Consider the following 19512-nt stretch of genomic DNA (forward strand, 5'->3'; position numbering starts at 1 on the left):
AAATATCGACAAAACAAAAGCAACTAACACAGGGTGATGGGAAGAAAAAGAATCCTCCCAAAGAGAAACTGAGCTGGACCTCAGACTGCTTCCTACGAAAACATTTTCAAAAAGGGATTGTTTAAGCACATTGTCCCATCGATTCTCTGTGAGGCAAATGGTAGGACTTAAAAAATGCTTATTGAGAAACAAATTGGAATACGAAGGGGTTTTCATATACTTCTATAATACAGGAAAGCAAAGACAAATGGCACTTCATAAGCATACCCTGACCACCAGGTTATAATCCTTAAATCCAGCCCAAGTGAAGTACTCTTTCATCCAGGATGAGTGACGAAATATTTCATCTCCTACAGCAGCGTTCAAGATTTTCAAATATGGTCCAAAGTCCCAGGAATCCTTGTAAATTTTAGTCCCCTCCGGAGGCTCAATGATGCCTTTGCTTAAAGACAAAAAGATGAGAGAAGAAGGAAAGAAGACAGCAATAAATAAGGAAGGAAGGCAAAAGTTAGCACTTCAATTTCAGCAGTCAATCAGAGGAGCAGCTTTTCGATCACTCAGGTGGTACCCAGGGGTCCCACAGAAGTGCCTTGGGGGACACCTCCCCAGCCTTAATGAGAATAGCTCCTGTTAATTGTTTAGTGTGATGGCTCTCGAAGTCAATACATTTAAAGATAAAAGTCCTTGTCTGGAAAAAAAAAGTTGGAAAGCCACTGATGTGGACCCTTTCAGCTCAAATCACTAAATTATGGGAATGTTGAATATAATATGGTCATGTTGATTTTGTAGAAGCCTGCTCACACCTGCCCTGCCCCCCCACCTCCACTAGAATATAAGTTTGATGAGAGCAGCATCCGTGATTGGCACACAGAAAGTGTTAGTCGTGTCCACCTCTTTGCTACTCCATGGACTATAGCCTGCCAGGCTCCTCTGGCCATGGGATTTCCCAGTTAAGAATACTGGAGTGGGTTGCCATTCCCTTCTCCAGGGGATCTTCCTGACCCAGGGATTGAACCCTGGTCTCCTGCTTTGCATGCAGATTCTTTATTGTCTGAACCACCAAGGAAGCCCAGCCATAGAAGGGGTCCCACAAACATTTGTTGAACATAGGAATGACTTTAGCCTGTCCTAGAGATATACCCATAATTTTGTGTCTCTAATATATGGTCATCTTTCTGTACTAATCAAAGCTGACAGGGCAACTCTACCTGGAAACCCAGTCAGCAATATGGATGACAGTTCTCTGACATTCCTAAACCTGTCCATCCAATGTGAGGATGGATCATTGCATGGGACATGGAAACTCGAATCCAGGCAATAGAATAGAATGTGATCAGGATGAGGGAATGGTGATGAGGAAATGGGCACCTGGCTGATAGAGATTAGGCAACTCTGTGGCACTTCTCAAAACAACACTTTTAGTCCATTGTTTGACCAAAGCTAGAAATGCACTGGTTTTGGTAATAAATTACTTGTCAAATCCTAAAGTTTCTAACTTTTAAATGAATCTCAAATTTGCTTCCTCAACTCCTCGCCTCATCTCAGTTTATAGCCTCACTAATCTCTTGCTAGCTAGAGCCTCAGCCTCCCAGTTGGCCTTCCTGACTCCAGTTTTTCCCACTGTGGCCTCTTCCCCCAGGAAATGCTCCTCTGCAAACTGAAATGGGTTTTTAAAAAAAAAAAAAAACAATGCAGTAATGTTCCTTTCTCACTTTATAACTTTCTCAAGCTCTCCTTACTCACAGGCAAGTTCCTTGGACTGTTTTGCAAATTCTTTCTAGCCCTGGCTGGATACGGAATTCCTGTCTCACCCTTTCCTTCCCCTTTCACTTACCGCCCCTACACTGGGGTGGATTTGACTTCATGAGGGAAGGACCTCTTCACAGCTGTTTGCCTGTACCTACTATGATGCCAGGTTTATAGAAGGAGCTCAGTAAGTCCTTTCTGAATGAATGGCATACTATTCACTTACTCAAAGAAAATATATTTACTAACACAACATTGTAAATCTACTATATTTTCAATAGAAACATTTTTTTAGAAAACAAACAAAAAAACAAACTGTCTGCATTCACCAAACTCATGACATTATTTGCACCTCCCTTCTCCAGCACGTGCCAGAATCTCAATCTCTCTCGCTCTCTTAATTACTTTCTGAAACCTCCTCCTGGTTTCTAAGGCACAAATGCCTTCCTGGACACATTTACTGTTCTTTCCTGCCCCCTCCCCCCCTCACAAGAAGGCAGAGTTAAGCACTTAGTCTCCCTATATCCCTTACTCTGTGTCTTACAATTGAGAATCCAACAATAATCAATCCTCTTGTTACCCAGGATGCTTTGGTGTGACTTGATGATACAAATGCAGATTCCTGGGCTCTGCCTCCTATCTACCCAATCAGAACCTTAGAGGGTGGAACCCAAGGAGCTGCAGTTATCCAAGTGACTGGAGTTATTCTGATGTGCTTTCAAGTTTGAGAATTATTACCATAGAAGACATTTAGGGAACTGGAGAGAGAGGATGGAGAATTCTGCAAATGCCAAAAGCCAGACTCTTGAATGCCCTGCTAAAACCTGAAATAATTAAAAACTTCTCTCACCCCTGATCTAGAGAATACAAACTGCTTTTACCCTTGACATACGGGGAGATTCTAAGGAATTTTAAGCAGGGAAGGGGACAGAGTTTTACATTAAAAAAAAGTATCTTTGGCAGGAAGGCAGAGTAGGGACTTTCAAACTCCTTGCCTGTGATCCCAGTAAGAATTCTATTTTACATCAGGACTCCCACATACCATGGGCACCTGTGAGACAAAAGTTTCCTGAAATAATACTATCCCTTGGTATGTGTATTTGGGCAATGTACTCAGGTCTATTTGATTTTACTCTATTACATTTTTTAAAAATCCTGGTTGTGGTTAATGCCATTGATTTTTCAACCCACCAGTGGATTGTGAGCAGTATAGGATCAGGATGTGCTGAAGAATGGATCAGAGGAGAGGTTCAGGGGCCACTGCAGGAATCTAGGTGAAAAATTGTGAGAGGCTAAAGTCACAACGGAAGAACAAGAGTAATGGATTTGTAAGAGATTTATGCAGCAGAATTGACTAGATGTGGCAACCAGTTGGGTATGGGAGGTTACAAAAGGTCATAATCAGCTGCCTGCACGACTCGTGCCAACTTTGCAAAGGTAAGGCCCAAGAGAGGGGTGTGCTTTTGGTGTGTCCAGATTTCCAACACATTTAGTCCATTTCTAAATAAAGGTGAGGAACTAACAGTTTCATTTGGCTCAAAACAAGTATTTGTAAGGGGCTTCCTAGTGGCACAGTGGTAAAGCATTCCCTGGGTTGGGAAGATCCCCTGGAGAAGGAACTAGCAACCCACTTCAGTATTCTTGCCTGGAAAATTCCATAGACAGAGGAACCTGACGGGCTACAGTCCATGGTGCTGCAAAGAGTTAGACGTGATGGAGCGACTGAGCACACATGCAAGTATTTGAAAAATCTAGGCCTGAGACATCAAGGTTCCTGAACGGCACTCCCAGTGCGCTGTTTCCTGTTCAAATGTACAGTCTATGGAATTGGCAGTTGGATAGACTGGTTCCAAATAGGAAAAGGAACATGTCAAGGCTGCATATTGTCACCTGCTTATTTAACTTATATGCAGAGTACATCATGAGAAACGCTGGGCTGGAAGAATCACAAGCTGGAATCAAGATTGCCGGGAGAAATATCAATAACCTCATATATGCAGATGACACCACCCTTATGACAGAAAGTGAAGAACTAAAGAGCCTCTTGATGAAAGTGAAAGTGGAGAGTGAAAATGTTGGCTTAAAGCTCAACATTCAGAAAACGAAGATCATGGCATCTGGTCCCATCACTTCATGGCAAATAGATGGGGAAACAGTGGAAACAGTGTCAGACTTTATTTGGGGGGCTCCAAAATCACTGCAGATGGTGACTGCAGCCATGAAATTAAAAGACGCTTATTGCTTGGAAGGAAAGTTATGACTAACCTAGATAGCATATTGAAAAGCAGAGATATTACTTTGCCAACAAAGGTCCATCTAGTCAAGGCTATGGTTTTTCCAGTGGTCATGTATGGATGTGAGAGTTGGACTGTGAAGAAAGCTGAGCGCCAAAGAATTGATGCTTTTGAACTCTGGTATTGGAGAAGACTCTTGAGAGTCCCTTGGACTGCAAGGATATCCAATCAGTCCATTCTAAAGGAGATCAGCCCTGTGATTTCTTTGGAAGGAATGATGCTAAAGCTGAAACTCCAATACTTTGGCCACCTCATGCGGAGAGTTGACTCATTGGAAAAGACTCTGATGCTGGGAGGGATTGGGGGCAGGCAGAAAAGGGGATGACAGGGGATGAGATGGCTGGATGGCATCACCAACTTGATGGACGTGAGTTTGAGTGAACTCCGGGAGATGGTGATGGACAGGGAGGCCTGGCGTGCTGCGATTCATGGGGTCGCAAAGAGTCGGACACGACTGAGCAACTGAACTGAACTGAACTGAATTAATGCTCATATTAAAACTCTCAGGCTCATTGTTTTTCACTTTGAGCTGTATCAATTATCTTTCAAAGAAAAAACTTCCTTACTCTTTATCTTCAAGGAAGGTTCTGAGATGAGGAAAACACTTGGGTTAACTATTATATAGGATGAGAAAATTATTTATAGTACTGAGAAAAAAATTCAATCTTTTATCCCCTAGATTTGAAAGATACTTATTTAATAGTTTTTTATTTGAATGGTAAGACTTCTATTTTAAAAAGTGATGTGTGGATATTAATTCATGACAAGTTCAGGATGCTACTCAAAAAAAAAACACAAAACAAAAAGCCTTAATATTCCTACAAATCGGGACCTACCAAGAGGCCATAAGTATGTCCTTTATTTTCTCGTAAAATTGAAAAAAAAAATCCCTGAATCATTTTTATTCTCTATTAAGTATTTAAGCCAAACCTGTCTGTTGGATCCTTTAGCATCCTTCCCAGATCAAGAGTGGCTCCAGGTCGCGGTGTCCATGTTAACACATCAGAATTTTTCTTGATAAGATTGTTGAGTTCATCTGGGTCATTTTTGATGTTTGTTTCCTTAATGTACCTGAGAAATAAGGACATTCCCATGTCAGAAAGTTTATTCTCAGTTGAAATTCTGATTAGAACAATGACAGAATTTTTATTTGTTTCTTTTTCTTTCATACTTCCCAATCCCCCTCTACTTACCTCAGGAAAAATAAAGACTATATTTAGGCTAATGTTCCTAATTAGGGAAGAGCTGTTAGTCAAAGAAGGTTGCACTTATAGCTTGTTTTTAAGTAATAATCACATAGTGATTGGAATTGAAGTTAGATAGAGTGAGATTATTATAAAGGGGTGGGAATAGCACACTCATATTTAATTTTTCCCAGTTTTTTTTAAATTGAGGTATAGTTATTTACTGTGGTGTTGGAGAAGACTCTTGAGAGTCCCTTGGACTGCAAGGAGATCCAACCAGTCCATTCTGAAGGAGATCAGCCCTGGGATTTCTTTGGAAGGAATGATGGCTAAAGCTGAAACTCCAGTACTTTGGCCACCTCATGCGAAGAGTTGACTCATTGGAAAAGACTCTGATGCTGGGAGGGATTGGGGGCAGGAGGAGAAGGGGATGACAGAGGATGAGACGGCTGGATGGCACCACTGACTTGATGGACTGAGTCTCAGTGAACTCCGGGAGTTGGTGATGGACAGGGAGGCCTGGCGTGCTGCGATTCATTGGGTCGCAAAGAGTCGGACACGACTGAGCGACTGATCTGATCTGATAGTTATTTATAATAGTGTGTTAGTTTCAGGTGTATAGAATATTGGCTTGTTTTATTGTATTTAATATTAATTAAATATGGTGGTGGTGGCAATTTAGTCGCTAAGTTGTGTCTGACTCTTGCAACCTAATGGACTGTAGCCTGCCAGTCTCCTCTATCCATGGGATTCTCCAGGCAAGAATACTGGAGGAGCCTCTCCCCAGCTTTAGGAGAAAGTCTGATAAATCTTTCCAACCCCTTCCACCATGTAAGTTTATATTAAAAAAGATAGGCATCTATGAACCACGTAGCAGGCCCTCAGTAGACACTAAGTCTGCCAGCACATTGATCTTAGACTTTCCAGGCTTCAGATGTGTGAGAAATGAATTTCTGTGTTTTATAAACCCCCCCCCCCCAAAAAGTCTTTCCAATTAAAACCATTAAAATCCACTGGTTAGAAAACAGCACACACACATCCGCGGTCATAGCCCCTCCTGAGATCTAGTTTCTCATTGTGTTATTGATCAGAGCTGAGTATCTCCCAAATTTAATTACAAACCACAGTCTTTCTGGAAAAGTTCTAAGTCATCAATTTCAATGTTATTTGGGAAGGTAATCGTGGTGGTGCTGGAGTCAAAAAAGAGAGATTCAGAGAAACAGGCTTTGTCACTGCACGTCATCAGACATGGGTGACCCAAGCATTTTTGTTAAAGGGAATTTTACTTTCTTGGCGACCTAGACTGGATAGATATTTTCAGCCAGATATACAGACATATGTAAGCACTGCAATTTCATAGCTCCAAGGTGACTTACATTATTTATGATCTTGGGATCAATTTTGCAGACATGAGTAAAGATGTCTGTCCACCCAAAGATGTCTAAGTACTTCCTTCCTGCACACATGACTGTCCTTCCACTGGCAGAGCCCTCAGTTTGAGGCAGTGTCACCTCTTGGTCTCATTTTCTCCCTACCTCTCAACTCAAAATGATTCATTACCTGGTTTCCTTGCCTCCTGAGAAACATGCCACTATCAGATTACTCTTCCTAAAACACAATGTGTGGTGTTCACAAAATTCTTTAACTTCTTTGTCTCCACCTCTAAAATAATAATAAAATTAATACACACTCAGATGCCACCCTCTGAGGGGTATTGTGAGTACCAAGGGTAACATTTGCCAACCACTAATACCAGAACAATGGCTTGTAATCACTTTAAATGCCAGCATCATGTTAAGTGGTCAAGTGTCCCCATTGGTAAGAAACCATCATATCCAGTTCTTCAAGTTCTCACAATGCAACTTCCTTGATATTTCTAGAATCTGAATTCTCTTCTCAGTCTCCAATGTTTTTCATCAATCCTTTGAGATTGTTGTATGATTTTCAAACTGGTCTCCAGGATCGACATTCCTATCTCCCTTCCCACCATACCTACAGCCTAACCTCCCTGGTGCACATCTGATCATGTCTCTGCTCATCAGACCCCTTTACTGGGTTGCTCATTCTTAAGGATAAATCCAAGTCATGTTTGAGTGGCACATAGTGGTGTTCACTGTCTGGTCCCCTCCGTTCCCTCCTCCCCGCTTCCTCAAACACCTGCCTCTGTCCCCTACCCTGAACTGCAGTCACTCATCTCAGCATCTTTCTATCTTTGTTGGTCAGGGTTTACTCATACTTCAAAACTTTGTTTCAATCATCCCATCCATAGTTTCCAACAGTCATTTTCGGACTCCCACCTCTATCCCACTGCCTTCAGAACATGCATGTACCACAGCATTTATCATTCTACATTATCATTGTTTTTCTCTTCCAACTCTGAAGACAATCATTTCATGCCTGGTTCTCCAGCACCAAGAACATGCTGCTCAATAGATGAATGAATGATCAACAGTATTGATCAAAAGAAATTATTATTTAGCCTTAGACCAGTCTATCTGAAAACATTTGGAAGATGTGAGACAGCTACATAATATCAACAAGAAGTAATAAAGGGAACACATCAGCAATAGGACATACTAATTGATAAGACACATGTAGCTACGTCACCAGACAACATAGAACTTCAAAATGAAAGCAGTCAGGTTTTAGTGATGAGACACATGAAGCCCAGAAAAAAAAAAAAAAATTGGTCCTAATAAGTGGTAGTAGGGAAGAGCCTAAACTCCATGAACACTATTTCTCCTATTGTACTCTGAAGCCTCAGTTGATGAGAAATTATGGTCAGTACTTACAGGATTTTGCCATAAAAATGAATCTCAAGGACTACTTCTTTACTACCCGACAAATTTACAGATAAATGTACTCTGAGTAGAATGACACATGCATTCCCTGTCTGCTTATGGGAAGTCCCTGCCCTTTGTACACAAAATGCTCTAGTTACTGATCATAACGGGGATCTTATGGCACTGGAGTTTGCTCATAAAGGCATTATTATCATTAACGGCTGAGTAACTGTGTGATGAAATAGGTGCTCTATATAACTGACAGAATCTTGTAAAAAAATTAAAATATAACATTTTAACATTTAAAATAATAAAGCTATGCTTCAAGATTTACTAAATGAATAAATTGTATATTTTGTTTCTTTCAAAGGGTTGTGACTCATATAAAATGTGCATATATTAAGATATGCGTTGTCTTACAAATATGATCTAAATAAACATATAGCTTTAATTAACATGGCTGAGGTGTTAAGAATAACTGTTTAGGTTTTTTAATTTTTAAGATTACTTAGATCCAATTTTTGGAGTGTTTGGGGTGATCAACTCTACGAATTTTAACAGATGTGTAGATCTGTGCAACTACCACCGCAGTCAGGACACAGAGCAGTTCTCTCTGCTCTCTACTCTGTTCTCTCAAAGCTCCCTCATGTTGGGCCGTCAGTCAAACTCTCCCCTCAGCCCAGCCCTTGGCAACCACCAATCTGCTCTCCATCCAGTAGTTTTGCCTTTTCTGGAATGTCATATAAGTGGAATCACACCATTTGTAATCTTTTGAGGCTGACTTCTTTCGCTTAGCATGATGCCTTTGAGATTCGTCTATGTTGTTGTATATATCAACAGCTATCTATTTTGTATTGCATTTATAGTGTGGATATACTATGGCTTGTTTATCCATTCACCTGTTGAAGGATATTTGAGTTGATCTGGTAATTATGAATAGAACTACTATTAATATTTGTGTGTAGTTTTTGTGTTCGATAAAAGTTTAGTTTCTCTAGGGTAATTACCCATGAATGGAACTTCTGGATTGTATGATAAATGTGTATTTAAAGAAACAGTCAAACTGATTTCCAGATAGCTGTATCATTTTGAATTCTCAACAGCAATGTCTGAGAAGTCTTATTGTTCTGTATCTTTGTCATAATTGGATAGTGGTAATCTTTCATTAAATTTTATTAATTTTCATTCTTATTTATTAATTTTAATTTTATTGATTTTAATTATATTAAGATTTTATTAATAACTTTTATTACTTTTAATTCTTATTTCATTGCAGTTTTAATCTGTATTCTCTAATGGCTGATGATATAGGCATATCATTTCTTATGCCTATTTGCATCAATATATCTTCTTTGGTGAAGTATCTATTTAAATATTTTGCCCATTTATTTTTTAGTTCTTTGCTTCCTTACACTGAATTTTGAAAGTTAATTATATATTTTAAACACAAATTGTTAATCAGATATATGACTTGCAAACATTTTCTCACAGTCTGCAGCTTGTCATTTTACTCCCTTAGTAGTGTCTTTCACAGAGTAAACATTTTAATTTTGATAAAGCCCAACATATTAAAATTTTCACTGAACTGATTGTGCTTTGGTGTCATATCTAAGAAGCCTTTGCTTAACCCAAGCTCATGCAGATTTTCTCCTATATCTTCCTCTGAAAGTTTCATAGTTTTATATTTACATTTTTATTTATGACCCATTTAGACTTATTTTGGGGGATACAGTGTGGGGTTTACACTGAGGTTCATTTTTTGAACATGAATGTCCAATTGTTCAAATAACATTCATTGAAAAGACTATCCTTTCCCTGTTGAATGGTTTTTGTACCTTTGTCAAAAATCAAATGGCTATATGTAGGTGGGTCTATTTTCAGGTTCTATTTCACTGACCTATGTGTTTATCCCCTCATCAATATCATGCTGTCTTGATTTCTGTAGTTTTATAGTGAGTCTTACAATTGGGTAGTGTGGTTCCTCCACAAGTGTCCCTCTAGAGTCATTTTCCTTTTATCTGTATAACTTTCTTTGGCATTTCTCTTAAAGGAGCTCTTCTTGTAATGAATTGTCTTCGTTTTCCTTTCATCTGGGAATGTTTTTATCTTACCTTCATTCTTGAAGGATATTTTCATTGGATATAGAATCTGTGTTGACCGTTCTTTTTTTCCTTGCTGCTGCTGCTGCTGCTAAGTCGCTTCAGTTGTGTCCGACTCTGTGCGACCCCAGAGACGGCAGCCCACCAGGCTCCCCTGTCCCTGGGATTCTCCAGGCAAGAACACTGGAGCTTTTCCTTCTCCATTTCCTTCTCCAATGCACGAAAGTGAAAAGTGAAAGTGAAGTTGCTCAGTCGAGTCTGACTCCTAGCGACCCCATGGACTGCAGCCTACCAGGCTCCTCTGTCCATTGGATTTTCCAGGCAAGAGTACTGGAGTGGGGTGCCATTGCCTTCCTCGGTTAGCACTTCAAAAATACTATTTTACTACCTGCTAGTCTTCATAGTTGATGACTAGAAATCCAGTTACTTGAATTCTTCCATGAATACAATGCATTCTTTTTCTCTGCCCGTATTTCTGTTTTTCCACAGATACAGACTGTCTCTCTACCTTTCTAAGCCACCTGGTCCATTCTTAACCTTTCAGGCAGAGATCCCTTTTTTGGATCCCCTGCAAAACAGTTATTTTCTTCTCACATTTTCCATAATAGATTAAAACACTTCAAATGTCTGTTATTTTATCTAATTCCTCTTCTCTGGTCAAGCCTTAGACCAAAAGGTCATCCCTAAGGATGCTTAACTTATCTGCCTTCAGACTATAAGGTTTAAGATGAAACACATAACATGAAGCCAAATAAGGAAATCCTCTGGGTCTTGGATTCATTTTGATATTTGGCAAAACTAATACAATTATGTAAAGTTTAAAAATAAAATAAAATTAAAAAATAAATAAATAAATAAATTCAAGCTCAGAAATACTTCCTCACTGTCCTGACTTTAATATTCTCTGGTGTCATGTGATAAACATCTCTATCAATTTTTACTTTTCCCTTGAGTGACCCATAGCTTAGAACATGAAAGTAATAGAATGACACCCTGTTTCACCTTCTCCAGCAGACTCTCTCAGATTGATCTTGGACATGCTTTCTCTTTACATCTTTTAACAGATGCTCATCACTGTTCAAGACAGTGTGGAGTGCAAAATATCACCACAGTCCAGTTCCTCAGTTCTTGGGTATTTCCATATAGTGTGATGTGTGAGAGCTGTAAATGGCAGCAAAATCTTTGTCTCTGCTCCTTTTCCCATTGTTTAAAGGACAGAACTGATGTTCAGCCAGGAGGCATAATAGTTGCTAAAATATTGAAATGGTTCAGTGCCATTTGGTTCACAGCTGCCTCTCTGACTGTCCTTCTTGCTCTTCCAGTCATCTGACCCTCCCCTGGGATCTCCTGGCCCTTTCTCCTGACACCAAGCAATCAGAACAGATACCAGGTAATGCTGGATCAGGTCTAGAGACTCTGCTCCTCCAAACTTCATGTGACCATTAAAATGAAAACCTTCAAACATTCTCAAAGAAAACTCACTGGCCTCCAAAAAATACACTTGAAAAACAAGATCTAGAAGTTATGCTGCTGCAAGAGAAATCCTTTCAGACACTCAAAAATGAGACTATAACTTGATAATGATACAGTCTCTATTCTGAGATATAGTGTGGTGTAGAGAAAAGAGCTCCAGAGCTAAGCACACCAGGATTCATTTCTTAACTCCAGTGTTTCCAACAGAGTGATTTGGGCAAATCTCTTAGCCCCTGAGTTTCAACCAACTTGAATAGGCATAATGATACCTACCTTACAGTGTCATTGAGAAAACTAAACGACTTGATTAAATGCCCCAGTTCAATTTCTAGTGTATACTGAATACATATATCTTGCCTTTATCCTTTCCAGGATCCTTCTGGACAAAAATCTATCTGGATTAACTCTAGCTGCCAAGCATTGCTTTCATTCATGCTCTCCGTTCTCAGGCAGCCTGTTAAATAAACTCCAGATTTCTACCAATTATTCTCTCTCATTCCGTGTTGCATTTACAACTAAATCATTCATCCCAGAATACATTAACTCGTGTGTAAATACGTTATACAAAATGTCCAGCCATACTTGTCTGAGGGGTGGGATTCCACAAAATACCCAGCAAAGGGGCAATAAATTCGGGGTTGTAGGTCCTTCACCAGCCGAGCCTTGTAGTTCAGGAGTTTCTTCCTTTCTGTTTTAATGAACTGGGCTTTCCATTCCTCTGGAATGACAGTGTTTGGATTAGTCTCCTCTGTTCAGAAATCAGAGAAAAACAGAAGCTCTAGTAGAGAAATCTTTCAGGAGATAAAAATTGACAGCTGACACTCAGATGTAGACCAAAACTCTTTGTCATTAGTGGTTTTATTATGCAAATCTCATTTGGTTACTAGGAAAACGTTCCTGAACTAGCCAAAGACACTGAACCCTCTCCTTGTTTATGGCAATTCATGTGGACCTAGCTGAATACACAGGGTGGCACGTATAGTTGTACCTTGCATGTATGTACGTTTTAAGAGCACTGTAATTCTTGTATTGCTTAATGCTCTTCTAACATGGAAATGGCTTTGCTATCTGGGTGGATTATAAATGCAAAGCACGTTTGTTACACCCTGGGGGTGTGCAGTGGTCAAGGGTCTGGATGTTGGAGTCAGTTAAGACTTAGGGTCAAAACGCAGCTCCACTACTTAAATTCTTTATGTTTGTTTTCTCCTCTGTGAAATGGAATCGTGATACCTACCTCACAGCTTGTTCATTTGCTCATTCATTCATTTGCTCAATATTTATTGAGCACCTACTATGAGCCCACATGGTTCAAGGCATGGAGAATATAATGATGAACAAGAAAAAGCAGTTCCTTGCTCTCATGGAGCAGTCATTCTAGTGAAAGATGCAAATAATAAATAAGTAAATAAGTTTATTTCAAATAGTGATGAACTAGGAAGGAGGTAAAATAGGACCATGGGATAGAGAGTGGCTGGGGTGAGGAGGTGGGTATTAGACAGGGCAGTTAGTGGAGATGACATTGGAGTCATAGAATACAGACAAACATGGAAGAGGCATTGGCCACTGTGTGGAGGTCAGGGGTAAGAGCACTTCAGGCAGTGGAAACAGCACATGCAAAGACCAGGGCATGGATGTGCTTGGTGTATCGAGTCTAAGGAACAAAAAGCAAGCCAGTATGGGCTGACATTGGTCAAGCAATGGGGATACAGACAGTAAAGGAAGTTGAGAATTTAGGCAGGGCCCAGAGCATGTGGGATACTGTGTCAGGAAACTGCTCCTCCTGCTACTGCTATGAACATCTGTTGAACACAGACAAGGAGACAGAAAAAAAAAAATTATCCATAAGCTATACCTGATCACTATTAACATTTAATTATTAATGTTCTGGTATATTCCGGACCTTCTTAAATATATGTGCACATGCAAACACACACATACACATACTCACATAAGAATGACATTCTGGGACTTCCCTGGTGGCTCAGTGGTAAAGAATCCTCCTGCTAATGCAGGGGACACAGGTTTGATCCCTGGTCCAGGAAGATCCCACATGCTGTGGAGCAACTAAGTCTGTGCACCATAACTACCGAGCCAGCACTCTAGAGCCCAAGAGCTACAACTACTGAGCCAAAGCACCGCAACTACTGAAGTCCCCATGCCTAGAGCCCATGCTCTGCAATAGGAGAGGCCACCACAATGAGAAGCCCATGCACCGAAACTAGAGAGTAGCCCCAACTCATAGCAACTAGAGAAAGGCCACGCACAGCAACGAAGACAGTACAGCCAAAAATCAAATAAATAAATCTTTAAAAAAAGGATGGAATTCTGCTAGCTACCTTTAGTAGGTATATGTTGCCTCCCCAGTCACATTGTTAACCCACTAAGGACAGCACCTCCCCTCTTTGTCTCACATGGTGACACATTCTGGGAAGCAATGAATACAGACTTAAGAGAAGAAAGGAAGGAACTGTACAAGGCTTTCTTCATAGTGCAAGTAGGGCATTTCTGCCACATCATTAAACAGGGATCGCTTATAAAACATATGCATTTATTAAGTGAACATATATTAAGCACTTTCAATGCTAGTACTGAGCAAAAGTGTGAACAAAATGTACCAGTTACACACCCTCCCCCATCCCAAACCTAGCACTACACTTAGACCCAGAGCAGAAGTGCTTCTTCCTTGGATTGCACATTTTTTCTAGCTTTGAGATAAAACTGATGTGTAATTTTACATAAGTTTAAAGTACACACCACGGGGATTTCATTGCATGCATGCATGCCTAATGATTACCACAATAAGGTTAGCTTATTATCTCCATCACCTCGTTACCATTTTCCATGTGTTAGAACACATAAGATCTGCTCTTTTAGAAACTTTCAAGTACAGAGCACAATGGTGTTAACTGTAGTCACTATGCTGTACATCACACCCCCAGAACATATTCACCTTATAACTGGAAGTTTATACTCTTTGACCACTATTTACCTATTTTCCCTGCTCCCCAGACCCCCCATAACCCCATACTTTAGAGGGGCTTCCTTTGCCCCATCCTTCCCAGTATGAGCATTCCACCAAACCAAGGGCATATGCCTACCTCAAGGTGCCCACACTCTATTCTGAACCTCATACCAAGAGCATTTAAGCCTGGATTACCAATGTCAGACTCTTCCTGTTCTGCTCTATGGTCTACATCAGGAATCCAATTGATCCAAATGATTCTTTTTCTTGACTTATCCTGAGATGCTCCCTAATCCCCTTAGTGTTTCTTTCATGCCCCATCAGCACACTTTGAGCCGGGAACTTTAGTCTGTAATCTGTGATTTGCAAGTCTGGTTTCCCAGGAAGATTGTAAGCTTCTTGCTGGGAAGACACATGTTTTAGTTATCTTTGTATTGATTTGCAAAGCATTTAGCAAAGTGCCATGCCTGCTCCCTGGCATCACTTTGAAATAAAGTATTACCAGTAAACTTTCCACCACTGAAAGTCATCGGAAAGCCTGATGCTCCTCCAGCAAAATCACTCATCATTAAATCAACCTTCATAGGCAGCCTTCCTCCATTGGGTCTGGTGCAATCCACTGTATTGAGTATCTTATGACCTGTGGAAAAATTATGCAGCATAAATACTCAAGGTGAAATCTTGAACACCATAGTTTGAAATCCTAGGCCAACAAAATCAAACTCCTCCTGACTGATTTGGTTGGTTCTGGATGAGGATAATAATCTTGATTTCCTTCAAGATCACAGACAGACTACTTTCCTTAGCCAACTATCTTCAGATGTTGAGCTCAAATGATGCGGGGCGGGGTGGTGGGGGGGAATAACCAAATCAACACAAATCTCTCAACCTTTTGGAAATTCTATTTAATGACTGTTGGGGTAAAGCCATCTCTTCTCACATGAAAAGCAGAAGTGTATGATTACATTACATTATAATATATGTCAATATGAAAGTAAAACACTTAATAAAGACAGTTTTGAAGATGTTCAGTTCAGTTAAGTTCAGTTGCTCAGTCATGTCCGACTCTTTGCGACCCCATGAACTGCAGCACACCAGGCCTCCCTGTCCATCACCTATAGGGGTAATATAGAGTATCTCTTCCCTTATGAAAAAAATCGTTGCACCTGTCACCACACAGAGTATGTTACTGCTAATTTTTTCTCTGAGTGACAGATTTTCTGAGATTATCTCAGTGACACAGTCCATTTTCCTAGGACAGGGATAGAACATACTATATCTTATGGAAAATGAAGATGGAAGAAGAAGATGAAGATAGGATGGAACTTTGGATAGCTATCATTATCCTTCCTACCAAGAGTATGTTTCATTTTTCATTGCTGATGAAAATAAGAGAATACCTTTGTATTCCACGATAATGCAAGTGTCCATTTCAGGATGAATGCCATCCATCAAGATCATGAATCGGAGATTTTTGTCTACCTGGAATTTAACAATAAAACCAACCACTGTTTATGTCAGTTTGGCTTTTTGTTCAATATTTGAGTAAATGATCATCTCTTCTGGAAAGAAATCCCTTTTATTCAGAATTGGATTTATTATCCAGTAAAGTCATGCCATTGATTTATGGAGAGAAAAGCGACCTTTTATTTTAGCCCAAATAGAGATTTATACAGTAATACATACTTACATAGTACTACATATGGAAAAAGTAAGCCATTGTTTCTTCAGTATTAAAGCAACTACCTCACTTAAAATTTACCCCCAGAAAATATAACTGAAAAGTGTGGAAAAAACACTGATATCTGACCTGCTGCCATATTCCAAATGGCACTACATTGATATTAGTCAACTGGACACCACTCTGATTCAGATTCCAAAATACAGGTCTTTCTGTTTTTCCAACATAAATGGGGATATCTGGTCTTCTCCCAGCAAGCTTCTTCAGTGTGGGGTAACTAGGATCAGAAAGATGGGAAGTTTGAAAGGTGAAAAAACTGGATCATCTAGTATCAGAGACAGTTTGCCCCTCACACCAACATGTTGACCAAGAAGCAAGGAACGGAAAAACCAGACCCTCCCAAGTCCAAAAAACAGGGTTTTCCCTCAAGGTTGACTGTAACAATGAGGGGAATTTCCTAGCAGATTCCTCTTTATTGGGTAAACATATCATATATCACAGCATGTACATCAAACCAGGAGTGCAAATTCCATTTTCCATACTGATGCTGCTTTGAGCAAGGGTAGTTCTAACAGAAGGTACAAAGTGGAAAACTTCTGCTGAAGAGGTTTCTGGTAGGTGAAGGTCTCCAGAATCTTCATTTTTTCTCACCTCTCAACCAGCAGCTCCCAATAAAAGAAAGGTCTTGGTCAGAAAATGAGGAGAACCTGTGAATTGCCTGTCATTATGGGTGCTTTTTCAATGGTCAACAGATTGATAGCCACATGGTGGCATGTAGAATGAATGATTTGTCCTTAAGGAGAGTCAGTTACCAGCTAGGCAAGACAGTAAAATTTAGTGTAGAAGAAAATAACATTCACCATTTGGAGTAATTCCAACTCAGTATACAATTAACCATCCGAGCACTTTTGAACATCTTCACAGATTGTCAACTCTCATTTCTGAGTATTCATTACATCAAAGGATTATATGCTAATGTGGGGTGTGGCAAAACATGAATAATAAACAAAAGGCTGTTTAGGTAACTCTTATATATCAATCATGGTCTTAGGCATTTTCACTAGTATTTTATTTATGGTATTTTATTTCTTCTCACCAAAAAAAAAGAAAAAAGCTCTATGTTTTCGTTTGTTTTTAATAAATGAGAACACATACTCAGAAATATATGGTTAACAAATAGTAAATTGGTATTCAAATTCAGGTTTTATGATCCTAAACTTAGTGCTTTTTCTACTAGAAGGCAATTTCCACTTAAATGAATATGCTGTCTGGCTTAAGAATCAGACTTGTGCATAGAGTATAATATCAGGTGAAATAAGATATTTAATAATAAGAAAAGCATAAACAAAATCAGCATATCAGCACTTATTAACTATATTTAATAACTACTCATTAACTAATATTCAAGTTCCAGACCTATATTAAATAAGTAGAATCTGGAGGGGAAAAAACCAGTATGTTTTCTTCTTTAAAAGCAAAGGCTTCAAAAAATCAAGGATTCTTTGAATAAGTCTTCAATCTCTGGGTTAACCACTTAAATCTACTTTAAGGGACTTTGGGAGTTAGGATAGGTTATTCTAAAATCAATGTTTATTGCTTTGTGATTTTTAAATTGTTGAAAATTCTCACTGGCATCTATAAATATTATTCATTATGATACTCATGTGTGCTGCTGCTAAGTGGTTTCAGTTGTATCCTTCTTTTTGTGACCCTATGGACTGTGCCTGCCAGGCTCTTCTGTCCATGGGATTCTCCAAGCAAGAATACTGGAGTTGGCTGCCATGCCCTCCTCCAGGGGGTTTTCCAGACCCAGAGATCGAAACCGCATCTCTTACATCACCTACATTGGGAGGCAGGTACTTTATCACAAGCACCATCTGGAAAGCCCAATACTCATGTATTTACATGACAAATCACATTTGTTTGACTAAAGACTGTTTTCTACAGCCCAGTACACTGGGCTTTCCCCCTTGCTTCTCCCTTGGTAGCTCAGACGGTAAAAAGTGCAGGCGACCGGGGTTTGATCCCTGGGAAGATCCCCTGGAGTAGGAAATAGCAAACTACTCCAGGATTCTTGCCTGGAAAATTCCATGAACAGAGGAGCCTGCTGGGCTACAGTCCATGGGGTCACAGAGTCTGACACAACTGAGCAACTGACACACAGGACCATGGACATCTTTTAACATGTACTATAAAGCAATCACTTAGTTTATGTGATACTGTTTTCTCTATACCACCTGCATAAAATTAGTTCCACATGGTGTGCTTACATAATGCATGAACCCAGAACTTTCATAATTCTGCAGTTGTACATCTTTGGTTCCAGAAGCTTGCATGGATCAAAGGTATCATGCAGTCCATAGCAGATTTTTAATCTTAGCACAATATCCCAGTGGGTGATGTTCAGTTTTTGTGTATTGCAGGTAATTTGTTACTAAAGCAGCTAACTACTTAAGCTTTTAGTTTCCTTAAAGAGGAGAGAGAGAACATATTCATGCCTTAGAGATCTCATATGCTTTCAATATACTTTCAATAGAAAAATCAAGGGGCCGGTCAACCAGCAAACATACTTCCCCTCATCATGGACATTTCTATCAAAGAGTCTCCTTCATGTGAACTTTGTCACCTAAAGTCACAGCAAAGAAAAATAAGGTGAAATTGCTTCATGTTAGAACAAGTGGGCAGGACTATATGTTTACATCAGCACCCTAGAAGCTGTGACACAAACTTCTAAATAAGGATGAAGAAGGAGGACCTTGAAATGAAACCAGGGGTTGGAAATCTGACCCCATCTCTTTTGGTAACCGTTCATTTGCAAATGGCTGTGGTTTTATAAATTCAAGCTTCTCTTTTCCCTTCCTGTTGATGATTATAAATTCAAGCTCCTGTTTCTCCTTCCTGTTGATGACCTGGGTCAAAGAAGTTTCAGTTCCTATCCTTAGCATCACACAGCTGTGGTTTCAGTAAAGGATGAAGTGGACTCAGGGTTCAAAAGGTGGGAGCTCATTGTTGTTGAAATGCTATGAATCAAGAGTTGGCAAACCACAGCAACCTGCTGCTATAATCTATGAATGCCTTTTACCTTTTTAAATGGTTGAGAAGGAAATCAAAAGGACAATCCTATCTGGTGATCCATGAAAACTTTATGATATTCACATGTCATTGTCCATAAATCAGATTTATTAGAAGACAATCAGGCTGACTGAGGACCATTTACGGCTGCTCTTGTACTACCACAGCTGAACTAAGTCACTGTAACACCAACCATATGGCTTGTAAAACTGAGAAGA

At 39.7% G+C, this 19512-nt stretch overlaps 1 protein-coding gene across 9 annotated transcripts in view; it reads right to left on the reverse strand.

Moving 5' to 3' along the window:
- Positions 1-19512, reverse strand: part of LOC102411578 (cytidine monophosphate-N-acetylneuraminic acid hydroxylase) — an 85862-nt gene that overhangs the window by 11108 nt on the left and 55242 nt on the right. For 8 of the 9 annotated variants that reach the window (XM_044927969.2, XM_044927962.2, XM_044927972.2 and 5 more), the window contains 6 exons: positions 16352-16499; positions 15942-16023; positions 15044-15181; positions 12162-12327; positions 4971-5111; positions 268-442 (listed from right to left, as the gene is read on the reverse strand). In XM_044927969.2, the coding sequence (XP_044783904.2) occupies positions 268-442; positions 4971-5111; positions 12162-12327; positions 15044-15181; positions 15942-16023; positions 16352-16499 (850 nt within the window). The remainder of the gene's footprint in view (positions 1-267; positions 443-4970; positions 5112-12161; positions 12328-15043; positions 15182-15941; positions 16024-16351; positions 16500-19512) is intronic. The other variant, XM_044927978.2, reaches the window with a different exon arrangement.

The sequence above is a fragment of the Bubalus bubalis genome, chromosome 2 (genome assembly GCF_019923935.1).
Source record: "Bubalus bubalis isolate 160015118507 breed Murrah chromosome 2, NDDB_SH_1, whole genome shotgun sequence".
Taxonomy (NCBI): domain Eukaryota; kingdom Metazoa; phylum Chordata; class Mammalia; order Artiodactyla; family Bovidae; genus Bubalus; species Bubalus bubalis.